The following is a 20,248-nucleotide window of genomic DNA, read 5'->3' as shown; positions in this document are numbered from 1 at the left end:
CACGCCCTCTGGTGGTGGTTAATAAACATGTAAAGTATAAAGTATGAAATCATAATGGTTCTCTAGATATGGAGCGGACACAAAGTGTTACGGACGGACGGACGGACAGACGGACGGACGGACAGACGGACGGACGGACGGACGGACAGACTGATCACTATAGGGGACCGCCTTTGGCGGGACCCTAATTAGAAAGCTTATATTATAGGGAACATATGTACTAAGTTTCAAGTTGATTGGACTTCAATTTCATCAAAAACTACCTTGACCAAAAACTTTAACCTGAACGGACACACAGACGGACAAATGGACGAACGAAAGGAGCCACAGACCAGAAAACATAATAACCCTCTACTATCGTAGGATTGGTGGGGCATAAAAATATTATTTCTTATATATCAACAATAGCATTCTTTTGTGGTATCAATGACATCTATTTTGACAATTTCTGCTTTGGTGTATTTTAATATTAAAATTCATTTTTTAAAATAAGTTTTGTTTTAATCAATTAACCAAGACAAGTAAGGTAAATATATATATAGAGATCTAAACAAAAATGTAATTAAAAACTGGTCAAGGGGAAGTAATTCACATTGAACTGTAATGTGTTGGTCTTTTATAGTGGATAGTTGTCTCATTGACAATCATACCATATCTCCTTATATACTGCAACTAGTTGTGTTTATTTCCTAAATATAGTAACACAGCTATATTTTGTATAATGTAAATTTCATCAAGGAACACTTTCTCAACAATAAGGGGTTCATTAAGGGATGAAAATAAAATTGACACTTGTGTTATGATTTAAAAGCTATGATGAATTAACTAAGGTTGCAGTATAAAACAATATTATAGAACCTCACTCTTCCCCAGTTTCTCAGCCTCATACAAAAAAGTTTATATTTTTATGACATTGACCTAATATTGTATATATATTTATATAATGAAGGTAACTCTAGAAATGTTTCCAATGTGAAAATAAGCATTGTATATATTAACAATACATGGTGCACTAAAATATGCTTTATAATATAATATAATACTTTAATATATTACAGTATATATCAAAATTAGACTATAAGTAAAAAGATTAAAATATACACAGATCTATTTGGTTAATATCTACATGTATATATATGTATAAAGTCTACAATATTGTGCTCAGTATAAGAAATTGTAACGTTCCCCTCTAAGTATTCAAAAAATCTACACCTCTTTCCATAATATAAACTACCACCATTTGTTTATCTAGCTAAAAGCAATAGTAAGCAAGTTCCCCATACATTAGTCAGTTTTGTTAAAACTAAATGCCACAAGAAAAGCATTCTTAATTTTTCAGAATTATTCCTATAAATTAATGCATTCCATTTTAGTTGTACGAATTTTTGAGGAGCCTCATTTACATAACTGTAAATATATTAAGAATTCTTGTATTTCTAATTCAGAAATTATTGCTATGTTTTATTATCCCGAAAAATTAAAAAGGGTTATGATCGTCATAATTGAAACTCAAATTGGAAATTTTTTAAATGAAATAAGCAGGATTTTTCTTAATATAGCCTAATTTACTGGGCTCAATTTTATCAAAGATGGGTAAAAACTTGTACCACTACAATTTTGTTGTGTGAGGTATACGAAATACCCTTTTCCTGCCCCAAACTTTTCTTACAATGACAAACAGACTTGGAAATTCAAAGAGTAAAAACAATATTTGTATTAGACTTAGATGTATTAGAGGCACAAAAAAAGCAACATAAGCCAAGCTTTAACTTTTTGTTTCAGTGAGTAAAAAATAAATAGGCAATTAAATATTTTCCAATTTAGTCCAGTTACAATAAATCAAAATACAAATTTGTGATTACAAGATAAGATTTTTTGTAGTGCTATACCTAATTATAAAACTTTACAAGATAACAAGGTTAAAGTATATGATCTGCAAATATAAAAGAAGGAAAAAATAAAGAGTAGTTCTATATGCATGTGTCAGCAATCCTATGGAAAAACAGATAGGTTAGTATTAGTTGAAAGGGCTACACACACTATGCTATACTACATCTAGAAAGTTAGAAGAATATAGATCCACTATCCACACAGTTATACACACACGCCACCCACTGTATACCTTCAGATTATTATAAGCAAATTCCGGTGTTGTTATTTGGAATTTTGTCAGTTCGTCATCATCATCGTCTCGGTCGTCTAACTCGCTCCTCAGACGAGATTTTGTTAACTCTAGATCCTTGACACGTTTTTGAAGTTTAATGACGAGTTGGACATCGTCAGCATTCACCAATTGTTTCTGTTTAAATTTGCATAGTAATTTATTTTAAATAAAATGTTTTTGAATAGGAGAAACTGATCAAATAAAACTTTTTTATTATTTGAGACCCATAATGGGCTAAAAGAACTAAAAAAATACAATTTTTGAAAAATATTAAAGGTTCTGGGATTTATTTGGCCCTAAAAATTAATAGAAATAAAACATTTAAGAAACCGTAACAAAAAGCCAAGAAAAATATTTTTCATGAACATTTTGGTCATGTTAAAAGAAAGCCCAAGCATTTCAAAATACATTTTGTGAGCAAATAATCACCAAAAACAATTCTTTACACAAGCTGTTGATGAGAGGTTTGTGCTGTATATTAGTCTTCAGCATTAAAGAGTGAAAACGTTAAGTTGCATAATTTTGCCATACCAATTTCATATAAATTTCCTTTTGTAGTTTTACATTTATCCGTTTATAAGGGAAAGAAAATAAAAAAAAAAATTTACCATTTGAGGGCCATTTTCTACCTTTTCATTTATAAGGGAACAGAAAATAAAAACAAATTTTTCCCCCTCAAAAAAAAAATACCAATTATGACAATCAGTAAAATAACAAGCATGTAAAATCATGCCGATTATCTCCCTTATCTACATCCTGTAAAATATTGTTTACTTACTTTGAGTGCATTAAATGCTGAATCAGTGATGACATCACTACTAGAGGTTGGTTTTTGTTCTTGTTCTTCACTTGTATCAATTTCTTTCTGCATTTCAGCTTTTTCTTTTTCTAGATCTTTGACACGGTTTTGTAACTTTAGTAGCAAGCCAACATCAATATCCTGTAATAAAATCAAAGTTAAGAAAATATGAAAGTTACATGAAGGTTTACGTTTAATCATATTTTTCTGGACAATTTACAGCTTGATATATTGTTTCAACATCTGTCCTTTTTTTAAACTGTTTGTTGCCCTCCAGATCTTTTTTTTTTTATTTTTTGTCGGGTTGCAGACTTATTAGAAAACCCTACTATTCCTATGTTCTAGTCCAAACAGATAAGATGCTGAAACATATTAATAGGACTAAAAGCTTGGACTTCTGTATTTTGGAAAATGACTTTTAACAGTTTAAACAAGAGGCTCTCAAGAGCCTGAATCGCTCACCTTAATTCTTTTGGTTAAATCTCTCATCAATGATTATTTTGGCTTTTCAATTTATTTAAATGTTTTTTGGATCGTCCTATTTTCTTCAAAAGCCAAAAAAAATAATCGTTTTCTCCTATGTTCTATTTTAGCCATAGGAGCTATGTTTCTTGACATACAAGGAAATAAAATATAAAATTTATACTAGATACTCTGAAACTCATTTAGCCTAAGTTTGGCTGAAATTGATACAGCAGTTTCAAAGGAGAAGATTTTTTGAAGTAAGTCAACATGATGAACAAATTGTGAAAAAAGTCTTTAAAGGGCATTAACTCCTTGAGGGTTCAATTGACAATTTTGGTCAAATTGACTTAATTGAAGATCTTACTTTGCTGAACATTATTGCTGTTTACAGTTTATTTCTATCTATAATTATATTCAAGATAATAAACAAAAACAGCAAAATTTCCTTAAAATTATCAATTCAGGGGCAGCAACCCAACAACAGGTTGTCTGATTCATCTGAAAATTTCAGGGCAGATAGATCTTGACCTGATAAACAATATTACCCAACGTCAGATTTGCTCTAAATGCTTTGGTTTTTGAGTTATAAGCCAAAAACTGCATTTGACCCCTATGTTCTATTTTTAGCAATGGCGACCATGTTTGTTGATAGATTATAACTTCGGATACAATTTACAAACTAGATACCATAAGGAACATTCAATTAAAGTTTGGAAGTATTTGGCCCAGTAGTTTCAGAGGAGAAGATTTTTGTAAAAGATTACTAAGATTTACGAAAAATGGTTAAAAATTGACTATAAAGGGCAATAACTCCTAAAGGGGTCAACTGACCATTTCCGTCATGTTGACTTATTTGTAAATCTTACTTTGCTGAACATTATTCCTGTTTACAGTTTATCTCTATCTATAATAATATTCAAGATAATAACCAAAAACAGCAAAATTTCCTTAACATTACCAATTCAGGGGCAGCAACCCAACAACGGGTTGTCTGATTCATCTGAAAATTTCAGGGCAGATAGATCTTGACCTGATAAACAATATTACCCCATGTCAGATTTGCTCTAAATGCTTTGGTTTTTGAGTTATAAGCCAAAAACTGCATTTGACCCCTATGTTCTATTTTTAGCAATGGCGACCATGTTTGTATATAGATCATAACTTCGGATACAATTTACAAACTAGATACCCTAAGGAACATTCAATTAAAGTTTGGAAGTATTTGGCCCAGTAGTTTCAGAGGAGAAGATTTTTGTAAAAGATTACTAAGATTTACGAAAAATGGTTAAAAATTGACTATAAAGGGCAATAACTCCTAAAGGGGTCAACTGACCATTTCCGTCATGTTGGCTTATTTGTAAATCTTACTTTGCTGAACATTATTCCTGTTTACAGTTTATCTCTATCTATAATAATATTCAAGATAATAACCAAAAACAGCAAAATTTCCTTAAAATTACCAATTCAGGGGCAGCAACCCAACAACGGGTTGTCTGATTCATCTGAAAATTTCAGGGCAGATAGATCTTGACCTGATAAATAATTTGACCCCGTGTCAGATTTGCTCTAAATGCTTTGGTTTTTGAGTTATAAGCCAAAAACTGCATTTGACCCCTATGTTCTATTTTTAGCAATGGCGACCATGTTTGTTGATAGATCAAAACTTCGGATACAATTTATAAATTAGATACCCTAAGGAACATTCAGTTAAAGTTTGAAAGTATTTGGCCCAGTAGTTTCAGAGGAGAAGATTCTTGAAATAGTTTACGACGACGACAGACGACGGACGACGACGGACGCCAAGTGATGGCATAAGCTCACTTGTCCCTTCGGGACAGGTGAGCTAAAAAAGATGCCTGGTCAATATTTGACTAATTCAATTAATTGTATCGAATAATTTCATACATAATCTTTATAGAAAATTGATAAAAATAAGCAAATCTTTTACAGTTTCTGTTGTATTTTTAAACAAAACTTGCATGGGTTGAGAGCACTATATGTTTAGCCACCTGTGTATTGTTGAAGATTACTTAGCTTGTTGCCCATAAGACTTCTTTTTGTTATTTTTGTAGTTGGGTAGCTGTCTATTACAACATTACCCCATGTCTCCCTTTTTTCCTACTACATCACCAACCTTAGTTTCTCCATTAACAGGTAGTGGTGGAGCTGGTGCTTTCTTCTTCTTCTTTGACTTCTCTGTGCCATATCCTTGATCCTAAAGATACATGAAAACAATTCCATTTTTATGTTGCATTATGGGAAATTAAATTCAATTTGATGATGTGATTCTTGGCAAGGTTGTGCACAATCATACTTCAATTTTTATTATGAGTTGTAAGTTGATGTGGTCTGCTGTATTGTCAAATAATTTAATTTTGAATGTAACACGTCTTCTGATTGGCTGACATTATTTTGTTATCAGCCCATAGACAAAATTTAGTCATGTGACTGTGATGTCATCAACGTTTTTTCATGGTTGTCTATGGTTTAAAATGGAATTAAGCATTAAATTATAAGAAATGACTGTAATATTTTTTCTGTCTATTCGAAATAACATAAAAAATGTGGTGCACACTGTTAAATAACCCACTACGTGCGTTATTCAGCGTGCACCAAATTTTTTAGGTTATTTCTTCATAGACAGAAAAAATATTACAGTCATTCCTTAAATATTTGTGGTTTATTGTATGTGTTATTTTGTTTTATGCCTGTTTTTAAAATCTATGAAGGCATGTGAACTGCTGCATTCTATTAAATGTGAAATGTTGAGTAATAAAATCATCCTTAAACTTTTACTTCTCATGTTCTATATAGATATAGGAAGATGTGGTATGAGTGACAATGAGACAACTCTCCATCCAAGTCACAGTTTGTAAAAGTAAACCATTAAAGGTCAAATTACTGTCTTCAACACGGTCTTCTATGTGTACCATAATTACATTTCATTTTGTCTAATTAAATTTTTAAAGAATTAAATTAAGGTGTCAATGAAATATCTACACATAAATCATTCTTTTGCATGAATCCACAGCACAATACTAATGTAAAAATCATCCAGACATTTATATGACAACATTAACAAATGTAATAAGTTATCTCCCTTGATTTACCTCTTTTTCATTTTCCTCTTCCTCTTTCTTCTCATCAGGAGACACAGAGCTGGTATAAGATTCCAGACTAATGGCACTAATGTCTGACGGTGTACGTTTGTGACCTTGAGGACTTGTGAGGTATTCCATTTCTCCATGGAGGTTCTCTAATCTTTGTTGTAACCGAGCATGTTCCTTCACAAGTTTCTGATGGTGCTCTCTTTCGGAATCCAACTCTGATAGCAACTGTTTCTTAGCGGCTTCAACTTTTGCTTTCACCATATCTATAAATACAAAGTTCCTTCGTGAATTTCATCAAATATATATTTCTTCAAGTGTTAAATCAAGTTTACAACTGGATGTAATCTATTATTTTAAGTTCCTTCATGATCATCCTCAAAAGTTTCATTTAAATTTGAATTACCAATGCATATTATTTTATGGGCTCTATTTTAAACATTATTTTTTAATTTCTTCTTTATCTAGTCTAAAAATAAACTGGAAAAAAATGATAAAATTGTAAAGTTCTTTGATGTACATCCTCACACGATTTATCAAGTATCAATTTTTTTTACAACTGCGTATTATTTATAATGTATTTATTTGTTCAATTTATATTTCATATTTATCTTATCTGAAAATAGATAAACAAAATCTGGTTTTCCCTACATTATATATAACTGAACATCAAATTCAGATAAATCTTATTAAAACATTCATTATACAATGTTTCCTTTTTACATTTCCCTAATCAAAAGGAAATTCCAGCATGAGAAAATCAAAATGCGAAAGCTAAAAAATACTTATTTTGGTGGCAACATATCCAACATAATAAATATTTCATATTTTTAATTTAAACTTTTTTATGATTTACTTTCACTTCTGGCAAATAGTAATAAGTCTCATTTATTGGATTTTTCTTTCCTGATGGAAATATATAGTGTACCAAAAGATGTAAAGGTTAAGATTGAAAGTCAAGGTACAGTAATTGGGTTATGTCACAGATTTTTATAAAATTTTGCATAAAGTTTTGGTTCATTGAACTATAACCGAAAATCAGAAAAAAATCCCATTATCTGTTTTATTTCTTGAAATATTACTGATTAAATTCTTTCGAAATAGGTGAACATTCATAAAGACTGCACATAACATCGACAAAATATCCATAAATTTCCAATTTTTAAGATAGAGTTTTTTCTGTAGGAAAAATTTTAAGAAAATCTGTGACATAACCTTTTTACTGTAACTTGATCTTAAGTTTAGCATAAATTACCAGCAAGTTCTTTTTCTTGTTCATCCAGCTGAGTTTTTGCCAGTTCTAAATCAGCTGACAGTTTGTTGTTCTCCTCTGTTAATTTGTTTGCAATCTGTGTAAAGAAATAAGAGATAAATTTAAAAAAAAACTCACTTCTCCGTTATCAATGATTGTTTGATAGATTGATTTTGCTTGCTTAATGTCCAGTGGCATTTATTTCGTGCATTTTCAGGCTGACTGAGAACATGTGTCTACTTTTTGGAAATAAAATCCAGTTCATCATTACATTTACAGGCGCGGATCCAGAGGGGGGGTTCCGGGGGTTGGAACCCCCCCTTTTTTTTGGACGATCAATGCATTCGAATGGGGACATGTAATTGGAACCCCCCTTTTTTAAAATGGCTGGATCCGCCCCTGCATTTATAACTATCTTTTTTTAAAACAAAGAATGGCATTAACTCTGGAAAAGGTATTCTAACATGTATGAGATAATGTGATAGTTTCAAAAGTTTGTCCTTCAATCATCAGAAATATATTAAAATAATAAAAGCTGTGGTTGAGCTTTTCTTAAGTTATAGCCCAAAACAGCTTGGAGCACCACATTACCACAGATTACTAACCGTATTCTCTACTGAAAAACTCAATCAAAACTGTAGTAAAACAATACTAATTGTAAAATTGTGCTTGTTGAAAAAAAAAGTTTGATGCACCATCTAATTCTTCTACAAACTTGGCATGAACAGAGAAGCTGGGTTAATACTCGTAATGCGCCTCAAATTGAGGAACTCTAAAGTTGTGCGTAAACAAAAAATCTATGTGTAGAGATATGTGTTTATATTTTTTAAGAAGTTAATTTGGAAAGTAGAGGATCATAGAATAAATGTGTAAAAAAATGGAGTTATTGAATGTATGCAAAGCATCAAATTTTCAAAGTACTTATTGTGTGAAAAAGGGTAATTATACCATGAGGCACAGCATCACCAAAGGATTTTTGGGGTGTGTCCAATTTACAGAAAAATTGAATCTCACTTCAAACCCTGAAAATATGAACTTAGCTACCAAAGAAAACATTACCAGTACCGCCTATGGGAAATCAATTACGGTTCCTGACCCAGCTTTACATTCACAGAATATATTTCATGACCTAAATATTGACCCAGTACCTCCACTTTGTCCTTCCTCATTATTTCCTTCTCAGCTATCAGATCTTGTTTTTCTATTTGTTCTTTCTCTAACTCAATTTTCAAAGCCTTAATCTCAGCCAGCAGTTCTGTAATTTTATTAGATGACTTTTCAACTTGACCTGACGAGCCTCGTAATTTCTCGAGTTCTACTTTCATCTTGTCCATTTCTCCTTCTTGTTGTTTGACAGCATTCATTTCTTGTTTCTAAAAATAAAATATCAACATGATGCATTTTATCTTCAGTATTAAAATTTAACATGTTTAACCAGGCCATATTCTGTGTGTATGTGATTGTCCCAAATCAGGAGCATGCTATTCAGTGGTTGTCGTTTGTTGCTGTGTTACATATTTGTATTTCCTTCATAATTTTGAACATAAATCAGGCTGTTAGTTTTGTCAATTGAATTGTTTTATATTTTTCATGTCAAGATCTTTTATAGCTGACAATACTGTATGTTTTTTTCTGTTTTTCACTGTTTTTCACTTTCATGAGTATGTCTTTTTAAGTTTGCACTGGAGCTGGTCTCATCCCTTTAGTCCAGTAAAAATATTTTCAATTTTGAAATTGTTTTTTTTTTATCTTATTTTCACTTTAGTCTATTAAAAAACCACATATATTTCCGATTTTGAAATTGTTTTTTTATCTTATTTTTCACTATCACCATGATAATGACCTTACCCTGACATCCAGTTGCTGTTGAAGCTGTATAATCTTGTTCTCTAAGCCTTTGTTTACATTCTTGATATGGTCCACTGATTTAGCCTCAATCTGAAATACAACATAGTCACTTCTTATGGTTTACTGCTCACATATAAATGTAAATGAATTATCAATGAAAAACATGTGATATTTTTTAGATAGGCAATATCAATACAATACAAGTGATTTCTGAATAAACAACCACCTACACTTAAGATAACATTGTAATGTGTGATGAAAAGTAAATTGTTCTATTTTGGGAAACCTGAAATGTACGGTTGCTATCTTATTGGTGTTCATCCAATATCTGTTTTATCTATATATGATTTACTTACAATATAAACTATAAATATAGATAAATGGGGAATGTGTCCAAAGGAAACAGATGATACCCCTGCTTGCATATCATATAAAGTTATAATTTCAGTAGACCTGTTTGGTATGGTAAAAGTGACGATACCCAAATTTTTAATTGATTTGTGTTTTGTGGTAATAAGCCTTGTGTATAAGTTTCGTAGCTTGGTAGCGGCAAACGAAAGTAAGAGAACAAGAACGAGAACGAAAAATTTAGCAATTTTTCCATTTGTAAACCGGCATAACTATAGAACTGTTAAATTGACGCCACCAAAATTCAAACTTGATCTGTGTTTTGTGGTAATAAGCATGGTCTAAGAGTTTCATTATATAAGCTTCAGGCAAACTAATGTTAGAGATTCGAAACCAACTTTTAAACGTATGTACAGACGGACAAGGGTAAAACTAATAATGCCTATAAAAATCTTAACAAGTTTTCTACAGAAATACTGTAAATTCAGAAATGTTTGCTGATATTTTTAAGTGACTGTTGTACAATGGAAACATGTGCAAGATTAAAATAATGCAATCAACATCTTAAATTCTTTTTTGTTTTGTTTTGGTTTGTTATTTTAGAATCTGTACACTTCATTGCCAAAAACAAGGAAACAATATATGATAAAAACAAACCTTTAGTTTTTGAAGCTCTTTCTTGGCCTTTCGTCTTCTATAATGACCTTGTAACTTGATGATACCTCTGATAACACGACGATATCTAACACGAGCCAACCATCCACGGGCATACCTCTGTATAACCACAGCTCTGTGAGTATGTAGGGCTTTCTCAAACTCTCTTCTTCCAAAGAAGCCTCGGATACTGGCCTGAAAAATTATTTTTCTTAATTAATTTCAGATTTTATGTTACTTCGTGAATATCTGAAGTTTGACATTTAGTTTGACAAAATGTTTTATTGTTTTAAATCATTTCGAATGGTTCTAATTCAGGAGTCTATTGTTCAGAGATGGTTGTCCTTTGTTGATGTGGTTCAAAAGTGTTTGTTGTTTTTTATATAGATTAGACCATTGTTTTTCATGTCTGAATATGCTTTCTCGCTATTTGGAAATCTGTTCAGCTTGACCATACAATCAGTCCTGCTTGAACTTTTGACGTCATACTACAATCACTTTTCCATTGTGGTGTCAGACATTTTATATTATGACGTCAAAATTTTACAAGAACTTTTGTGATGTCCAGTAATTGTGGTAAAATAGAGATGAGGTGTATTGTTTACACTAGTCATTTTGGGTCCCTTTGTAGCTTACTGTGCAGTGTGAGCCAAAGCTCAGTGTTGAAGGCCGTACATTGATCAATCACTATTTACTTTTATATTGTGACTTGGATGTAAATAGTTATCAAAGGTACCAGGATTATAATTTAGTACGGCAGACTCGCGTTTCGTCTACATAAGACTCATCAGTGACGGTCAGATCAAAATAGTTATAAAGCCAAACAAGTACAAAGTTGAAGAGCATTGAGGACCCAAAATTCCAAAAAGTTGTGCCAAATACAGCTAAGGTAATCTATTCCTGGGATAAGAAAATCCTTAGTTTTTGTAACAGGAAATTTTTAAACAAATGACCATACAATTGACATTCATGAGATGAAAATTTGTCTCACTGGCACTCGTACCACATCTTCTAATCTTCATCTAAAATCCTTCCTTACTAACCTGTAATATAAGAACTGCATTCCTGACATGCTCGTAGTGACTCCTGGCTTTGTAGCCCTTCCATCTCTTCTGAATTGTCTTTGCTGCCCAGGTCTCCCGCAAATGTCTGGCATATCTGTAGAAAAGATAAAACTTTGGATTAACCATTTTTAAATATCTGCATTTAGGACTTCATAGACATCTATCTCTTTGAAGGTAGAAGTGGATTAGAAAATGGGCTTTTATATAGGCTTAAAAAAAGAGTATAATTCTATCATGAATTTTTCAAAGTCAGTTGAAAAAGAACTTACTTATAGTCTTATATAGCTTATTTATGTATTACATAGGTGAATTAATGTGAAAGATTCAAGACACATGCACGTGTTGAGGGGGGGTCGGAGGGGTCCTGATCCTGAAATCCTAGGCTGAAGAATATGAATTCCAGAGGTCCTAAATTTAAAGAAATTTAAATCCCAACATCCTGAAATTTGAAAAAAGAATTCCCATATCCCGAAAGGATCAATCCTGAAATCCTGAGCTTAAATACACCCGATCCTGATGTCCTGAAAAAGGTCCTGCCCCCACCCCACCCCCACAGTGTTATAGATCGTTATACATAAGTACCAAGTAAGTCACTGATACCGTCTTGATATTGATCTAATGTGCAAGTTGGTTGCTCATTGAATACCATCAAGAATAAAATTGAAAAGCAATACTGGCTATTTCTTATATGTATTGTGGTTTCTATAGTCATTAGTGTTAAAAATTTACTATTTTACTAAAAATATCACACAAGTCAAATTAACAAAACTGTATTAAATACTTCAATTTACTGATTTAATAATTCTACACAGAAATGGAAAGTTCACAATAGGAAAGTTTAGGTTTCTTTCAGCCCTTACAATCAAACAACGTTTTGTATGTTTTTTTTCAATTTTAGTTCAACTATTACTGAACTAGTACACATTTTTGTTTAGGGGTCAGCTGAAGCACGCCTCCACGTGCTGAACTTTCTTACTGCATTGAAGACTCATTGGTAACCTTAGGCTGTCATATTCCCTATTTCCGTTCTCAAATTGAACATACCGTCTAGCCAGCAGTCCTCGTCCATATTTTTGTAGGAGTGTAATAGACTTCGTGATCTTCCTGTATCGCTTCCTCTCTAACCACCCTTTGACGTGCTTCTGTATCATGATGCCACATGATCGTAACTTGTCTGATCGGAGCTTTTCTAAGTAGGCCACTTGTCCTGCTCGGAAAAATATCTTTGTTTTTCCAAATCTGTATTTGTCTGGATCCTACAACATAAATGTAAATGTAGTAATTATTGTTAAATTTATTTCTGTTCTTTTCAGAGATATAAAATTTTACCACCCACCTATTTCTTTTTTACAACATAAAGCCAGAAGAACTAATAAATGAATACAAAATCAACAAGTATATATGTAAAATGTCGATGGTTTTAAGACTCAATAGTATAAATGGTTTACAGTATAGAGCGAAAATATGGAAATAGATTTCCTGTAAGCAAAAATTAAATAATTGAAAAATAAATTATGTATCTTGCATATTATTATATGAACATAAATATAAACAAACAAAAAGTTCATGCAATAAAATTTGAAGAAAAACATAAATAATTTGTTATGTTCAAGTTTCCATACTTAAAATCTTTATAGGCAGTCAACCACATTTTTGAAGAAAGTTATAGTTTATAAACCAAGAAATTGGTAAGAAACTAAGTGAAACTCTCTCAGGCAAAAATGTCCTTTGGCTTTTCTTTTTAGGTCTTTTTTTGTCATATAGCTTATCAACGGTTTGGACTCTTGGGTTCTTAGATATCATTAGATTTTGATCATTCGGTAATGAGCAGCATTCCTGATGAAAGTAAATCAAGAAAAGTGCTTTAAACACATGAACTTTTAGTGCGGTTTCGTTCTCATCAAAATTACTTAAAGATGTAAACTAAGTAAAAGAAGAAAACATTTCAATATTCTATATATATTTACAAGTATATAATTAACTGGCTACATACTCTATATATAGACAGATCTAGAGAGAAACAGCAGGGATATTACATGCTGTATATTAAACAGAGTCAATAATGTGAAATAATAAATACATGCTAAACAAAGTGATAAAATATAATTCAAGAGAAGAAATTGAGAGATATGTATTTGTTCAGGATGTGAACTTCAAAAAGAAAACTATATTTTTTGCAAAAAATGTTTACTGGGATCTTTCATGTGAGCTTAGTTATTATTCGACCTCAATTCGTAATAAAACATGAATTCCACAAGTCACTAAAAAGTTGAATTTCATACTTATACATTTTTTAACAGATACTTTTTGGTGTATAAAAATCAATAGCTAATAGGTTTAAATATAAAATATTTTTAGTTCTAAACTGTCGTACTATGTTGATTTTTTAAAGTTTAAAAGATCTAATAAAATAGATAAATAAAATGGCAATTATTTCATATGTATTCAACGAAGACTTTTTAATATATTTCGATGATAATTTTCTTATATATTTTCGTTTATATTATTATTCTACATTCCAAATTATATAAGAAAGACAGGTACAATTTTTTGTTTCCTTATTACCTAGGTAAGTGAAAAACTTGTTTTGTTCAGATTCTTGCACTTAAACAATGTATTTATTTCTTCTTATTCTAAATTTAATATTTCCAAAATACTCAACCTTAAAACTTTAGTCACTACTTATATTAATGATACAGATAAAAAAAAAAATAGAAAATAAAAAAAATTTGTTCATGGTCGTCATGCATTTCCTTGACATCACAAGGAAAACATTTGTTAGTTTGAAAATAAAATGGAGGAAAATGGTGGATTCTACAAAATAATAGATGAATCCACCATTTTTCTTTTTTTAACAGAACTAAAAAGTTTAAAATACCAGTGGCAGAAGTGAGTAAGGGGACAAATTCTTTTAAATTAATGTCACTTGCTTGTCAGAAACGGAAGGGCACAAATAATCATTTTAACTTCTGGAAAAAAAAATTGAACCCCAAAATACTTTAAATACAACAAAAATTAAAAAAATCTATCAATTATTTCAATTTTCTATCTATAAACCTGATCAAGATGTCTCTTTCCAGACAAGAAATCATGCTAATTTACCCTTCATCTTGAAACAGTGCCCTTTCTTTCCTTTAACCCAAGCAAGAACACTGCTACAATATTGCTTAGATAAATTGTTTACCAAACTTATGGCAAAAAAGCATCTAATTTTGGTTCTGCCACTGGTTACAAATGCAAATTTTCATTATCATATCATGCCCTTGTCTAATAACATAATGACAATGACATAACCGTCATACTACCTCTATAGGTTGCTTGTTTTTACGATGTTTTGTCGGTGACGATTCCTAGAATATAGCATAGTACTATATATCTCTATACTATAAATATATACCTAATATATTTATCATAAAATTTTATAGTTGCTCTCAGTACCTGTTAGTTTGGCTTTTATTTACTGTTTGTTCATTTCTGAGACTAGGAAAGATACTGTAGTTAATTTATCATCATAAATATCGTGAGAATTTCTGGTAAATCTTAAATGTTTGAAAAATTGTGATAAAATCAGGACTAAACCTTATTTCTATCAAACACTAAGTTAAACATGAAAATGTTAAATTTTACTTCATGCATTTTTCAATCATTATGCAGGGAAAAACTTTATAATTTTAGCATCGTCTGACTCTGTGTAATTAAATTACAAATTTTAATCATTTGTTGATGCTCTGAACAACATAAACAACATTACGTTGTCTTGCCTATGTCTTGTTTCCTCAATTTCTTGGAAACTACCATTGAAATTATGTAAATAGTTTCTACACAAAAAATACTTTTTTCCAAAAACACCTTTTTATTTGGATTTATAAAAGTGTGCATATAGAAAAAAAATCACTTTAAAATAAAATCTGTGTTAAACTGTCACAGATATTATATTGAATTTTAGTATAAAATTCAGTAGGTACCTGTATAATTGATATCAGGATATTCTGACATGTCTTCCTTGGGTTAGCTCTGTCTATGTCCTTAGATCTGGCTAATACTCTGTATCTCTGGAAAAACTCACTGTACGTCCATCTGTAAGGAACAAATTAAATATGTCAAAATATTTGTACATTCTTGGCCTCCAAAATTTTAGATTTGAGTGTTTCTTACCCTTCCCTTTTCACAAATGTGACCTACCGAATTATACTATTTACCGGGTTTGTAATAACATGAGCAACACGACGGGTGCCATATATGGAGCAAGAGATCTGCTTACCCTTCCGAAGCACCTGAGATCAACCCCCGTTTTTGGTGGGGTTCGTGTTGCTTAGTCTTTCTTTTCTATGTTTTGTCTTGGGTACTATTTGTCTGTCTTTTTCTTTCTTAGCCCCAGTGGTGTCAGTTTATTTTTCGATCTATAAGTTTGACTGTCCCTCTGGTATCTTTTGCCCCTTTTTTCCAAATTTATATAACTAAAAAAAAGTGCCTCTGATACAACAAAGGAGTAGGTCCGGTCCGGTAAGGGCCGATTTTGGCCTTAAATTTCAGGTTCATCGAACGAAAGATTTTAAACACTTTTTAAACACTTAAGTGTCTATTTCAGTTGATTCAATTAGTTTGTGTGAAAGATTTTAACTGATTCAGTCATTAAAAACGCTCCGCTTCAAGCTTAAATATGAAAATAAAATTGAGAAAGGAAATGGTGAATATGTCAAAGCGACAACCACCCGACCATAGAGCAAACAACAGCCGAAGGCAACCAATGGGTCTTCAATGTAGTGAGAATTCCCGCACCCGTAGGTGTCCTTCAGCTGGCCCCTAAAATATGCATAATAGTACAGTGATAATGGACGTCATACTAAACTCCGAATTATACACAAGAAACTAAAATTTAAAATCATACAAGACTAACAAAGGCCAGAGGCTAAACTATCAAATATGCCAAAAAATGTCACTTTTCAGATGTTTTTTGTCAAAAATGAAAGTGGCCGCATCCGTCTTCATCCTTAACCTTTGTTATGTTATCATCAAATACAACTTACATTTCAATATTAAGAACGAACACAAATGCGGCTACTTTCATTTAAGAAGGAGACCGTCTAAAATTTAACTAAAATGCTAAAATTGTGTAGATTTCAGTAATTTAGCACGACTTACTGATGCTAGTACCCGATATATGTGCATTGTATTGTCAAAAACAGCCCATATTTATGTAGCAGAAGCATTCTACTTTCCAATAAATAACTAAAGGTTTACATTTTAACAATTTTGTAAAACTGCTATATTTTGGGGCCAAAAAGGGGTATTTACAGATTGTAAGCATTAGATTGTCATGTTAGCCAAAACAAATACTTCATGTTCATTCCCTGAACCTGGGCTTTCTTGCCTACAAGTTTCCTCAGTACTTAGGGTACAAGATTTTAACTTAAAACACTAAATCCAGTATTTAGATTTACAGATTTCTTTTACATATTTTTAAGATTTACCAGTGACTGAAGAGAAATTGAGCAAATAGCTTTGGAATCTTTACTGTTGCAAACCTTGGTAAAATCTCAATATTGTTTCAATGTTATTTTCAGTTGGATTCAGTTTACATTTTGGGGACAATAGATTGTCATACATAATTTGTTCCTACAAACCTTGAAGGATAACCAGCTGCACTAATCCTGATAGTTTCCAGAACACCACAAGCTCGCAACTGTTCTACTCCTCTCTTAGGGTCAAATCTGTAATACAAGTATCAATAAAATTGAGAATGGAAATGGGGAATGTGCCAAAGAGACAACAACCCGACCATAGAAAAAAACAACAGCAGAAGGTCACTAACAGGTCTTCAATGTAGTGAGAAATAGTATTTTTCACAGTGAATTATTGTACAAATGCAATTCTTTATATTAAGATAAATAAAAAATACCTTTAAATATTTGTATGTATATCTACAGTCATCTTTTCGATTTTGGATATTTTTAAAATGAATAATTATCTCATTTCAGGGCCTTTTATAGCTGACTATGCGGTAAGGGCTTTGCTCATTGTTAAAAGCCGCATGGTGACCTATAGTTATCAATTTCTGTTTCATTTGGTCTCTTATGGAGAGTTGTCTCATTGGCAATCATACCACATCTTCTTTTTTTATACTATCTCGTTTAGACAGGTGTTCTGAGTTCCTGTGGAAAAAAGTATACAATTCAGGTTTTTCTAAGATAGATTTTACTGTATATTCTAATCCACCATTTTGTTTAAGTCACGGCTCATGTAAGATGGTTCTACTGTCTATTTCATCCCTCCAACAAGTACTTACTGAAATGCTTCTTTCAAGTCGTTAGGTTTAATACATCTGATATAATGAGGGGTTGTGGCGTTCAAGGTGGTCATTAACATAAACAAGGAGTCTCGGAACTGTAATGATAAAATATGATAAAATTAGATAAAAACTAAACTTAAATAAAAGAATGTGTCGGAGGATACAAATCAACCTGCTCAAGTTTTGCAACAATAATGGAACAGACAGACTTAAAATCTATGGTAACACTGCACTTAATGCTCATGTTGCCTACAGGTTGGGTGGAGGGGAGACATACAAATTTAATAATAAACAATATTTATAAACTATCAAATATCGAAACATGTTTTGTCAATTAATCTTTTTGGGGTCTTTTGACAATGTGACTTTATATTATGTAGTAAGGTCATCTCTGCACATGTCTGTAACAACTTTCCGTGATCTAGATATTGTCATTTAATAACAACTAAATGTCTAGAAACTTGATGGGTTTTTTTTTTGGTGTCAGTAGTACTTAGTTTTTAATATTGTATGGGTTTTTTTGCCTGAAAGTAGTTATATGCCTGTCCCAAGTCAGGAGCCTGTAATTCAGTGGTTGTCGTTTGTTTATGTGTTACATATTTGTTTTTCGTTCATTTTTTACATAAAGAAGGCCGTTAGTTTTCTCCTTGAATTGTTTTACATTGTCTTATCGGGGCCTTTTATAGCTGACTATGCGATATGGACTTTGCTCATTGTTGAAGGCCGTACGGTGACCTATAGTTGTAAATGTCTGTGTCATTTTGGTCTTTTGTGGATAGTTGTCTCATTGGCAATCATACCACATCTTCTTTTTTATATAGGGTGTTTTGTTTGGTTTTTTTTATGCCAAGGTGCTGTCAGTATTTTATTGACTTTTTTTTATTGTCCGTATGGTGTCTTTCTCCTCTTTTTCAATTGAATATAGTCTCATTGAAGATCACGTTCTGTTTTCACAGAATTTAAAGAAGCAAACTGTTAGGTTTTATAATTTACATGTATATCCTAGTATCTATAATGAATTCATATAATAATTCAATGTCAGCAAAAAAGAATTCAAATACTTTTAGTGTTGTATAATGAATACTAGAGGCAAATAATATTATCTTAACATTGCACGAACTGGTTCTAAAAAGATTATTTTTCTGTTAGTATTAATTCTAGCTCTATTTCTATGTTCATAGAAGACAGTGTTAAGTATTATTCAAATCTGGAGATCCTAAAAGTTAAAACAGCTATCTGGTAGAGCTATTCTAGAAAATTATTTGCAGCACTAGTTCAAGAAGGGATAAAATGATGGTTGTTGTTTCAGTATAGTGGGTCTAAAAAAAAAATAATTTAAAAGCAATCTCTTTTAATATAAATTGGCAGAAAGAATGACAAAATTTTCTTCAATCAAACACTGTTTCTAGAATAGCCCTTAATATCTTGCAGAAACTGAAATTAGCAACTGAAAAAGTAATAAGTTAATAATTCTACAGACACAACCAAACGTAAACATTTCAAATAACAAATCTACCAGTCTTCAATTAATTTTTGTTTTAAATCTGAAATTTAAAACATCTTAATTGCATAACTCACTAATTCTTTCTAATTATAAAACAATATTGTCTTCAAAAGAGTCAGCCTTCATTTAACTAAGGGGCCCTGTTTTCAGGTTCAGATTCCATAAGGGATTACGATTATGATAAGGTTAGGTTAGGTTAAGGTTAAGGTTAAGGTTAGGGTTAAGGTTAAGGTTACAGGTTAATGTAAGGTTACGGTAAGGTTAAGAGTTGAGGTAAGTTAAGAATAACAGTTTACCGGCTAGGTCCCATTACATAAATAAAAGCAAATAAGTTTACCATCTATAGTTTTGAAACAGGTAAAGAACTGTCACAAAAAACCTTGAGGACATTTTGGGAACAAACAAATTGTTAATTACTTTCATCTCAAGTTTCTGTGATGTTTCTAAACCATTAAAACCAGTTTCTGGTATCAAAATACAATTTGTTAATAAGTTTGGCTGTGTCTTAACATAAAAACAACATAAATTAACAAATTAACATTCATGCAGATATATATTGTTAGATAATATTATAACCACTCCTGTATAAGAAATATTAGATATTAAAGCTACAAGTGTCTTCTGTCAATAGTTCAACTGTTCCAGTACAAGTCAAAAATCTATAGTTGTGACACAAAAACTTTAAAAATCACATATACTCAATAACTCAAAAAATCCAACACATTTTTGTACATGATGTATATTAATTTCATAA

At 31.5% G+C, this 20,248-nt stretch overlaps 1 protein-coding gene across 9 annotated transcripts in view; it reads right to left on the bottom strand.

Moving 5' to 3' along the window:
- Nucleotides 1-20,248, bottom strand: part of LOC143052106 (unconventional myosin-Va-like) — a 103,424-nt gene that overhangs the window by 43,217 nt on the left and 39,959 nt on the right. For 4 of the 9 annotated variants that reach the window (XM_076225066.1, XM_076225068.1, XM_076225069.1 and 1 more), the window contains 14 exons: nucleotides 17,988-18,085; nucleotides 17,326-17,412; nucleotides 15,667-15,778; nucleotides 15,007-15,051; nucleotides 12,746-12,957; nucleotides 11,681-11,795; nucleotides 10,641-10,832; nucleotides 9,636-9,725; nucleotides 8,936-9,160; nucleotides 7,791-7,884; nucleotides 6,539-6,801; nucleotides 5,563-5,643; nucleotides 2,943-3,104; nucleotides 2,123-2,299 (listed from right to left, as the gene is read on the bottom strand). In XM_076225066.1, the coding sequence (XP_076081181.1) occupies nucleotides 2,123-2,299; nucleotides 2,943-3,104; nucleotides 5,563-5,643; nucleotides 6,539-6,801; nucleotides 7,791-7,884; nucleotides 8,936-9,160; nucleotides 9,636-9,725; nucleotides 10,641-10,832; nucleotides 11,681-11,795; nucleotides 12,746-12,957; nucleotides 15,007-15,051; nucleotides 15,667-15,778; nucleotides 17,326-17,412; nucleotides 17,988-18,085 (1,953 nt within the window). The remainder of the gene's footprint in view (nucleotides 1-2,122; nucleotides 2,300-2,942; nucleotides 3,105-5,562; nucleotides 5,644-6,538; nucleotides 6,802-7,790; nucleotides 7,885-8,935; nucleotides 9,161-9,635; nucleotides 9,726-10,640; nucleotides 10,833-11,680; nucleotides 11,796-12,745; nucleotides 12,958-15,006; nucleotides 15,052-15,666; nucleotides 15,779-17,325; nucleotides 17,413-17,987; nucleotides 18,086-20,248) is intronic. The other 5 variants (XM_076225073.1, XM_076225074.1, XM_076225075.1 and 2 more) reach the window with 2 other exon arrangements.

Source organism: Mytilus galloprovincialis, chromosome 11 (assembly GCF_965363235.1).
Source record: "Mytilus galloprovincialis chromosome 11, xbMytGall1.hap1.1, whole genome shotgun sequence".
Taxonomy (NCBI): domain Eukaryota; kingdom Metazoa; phylum Mollusca; class Bivalvia; order Mytilida; family Mytilidae; genus Mytilus; species Mytilus galloprovincialis.
The sequence above is the reverse complement of the archived record's forward strand: the minus strand, read 5'-3'. Positions and strand labels throughout refer to the sequence as shown.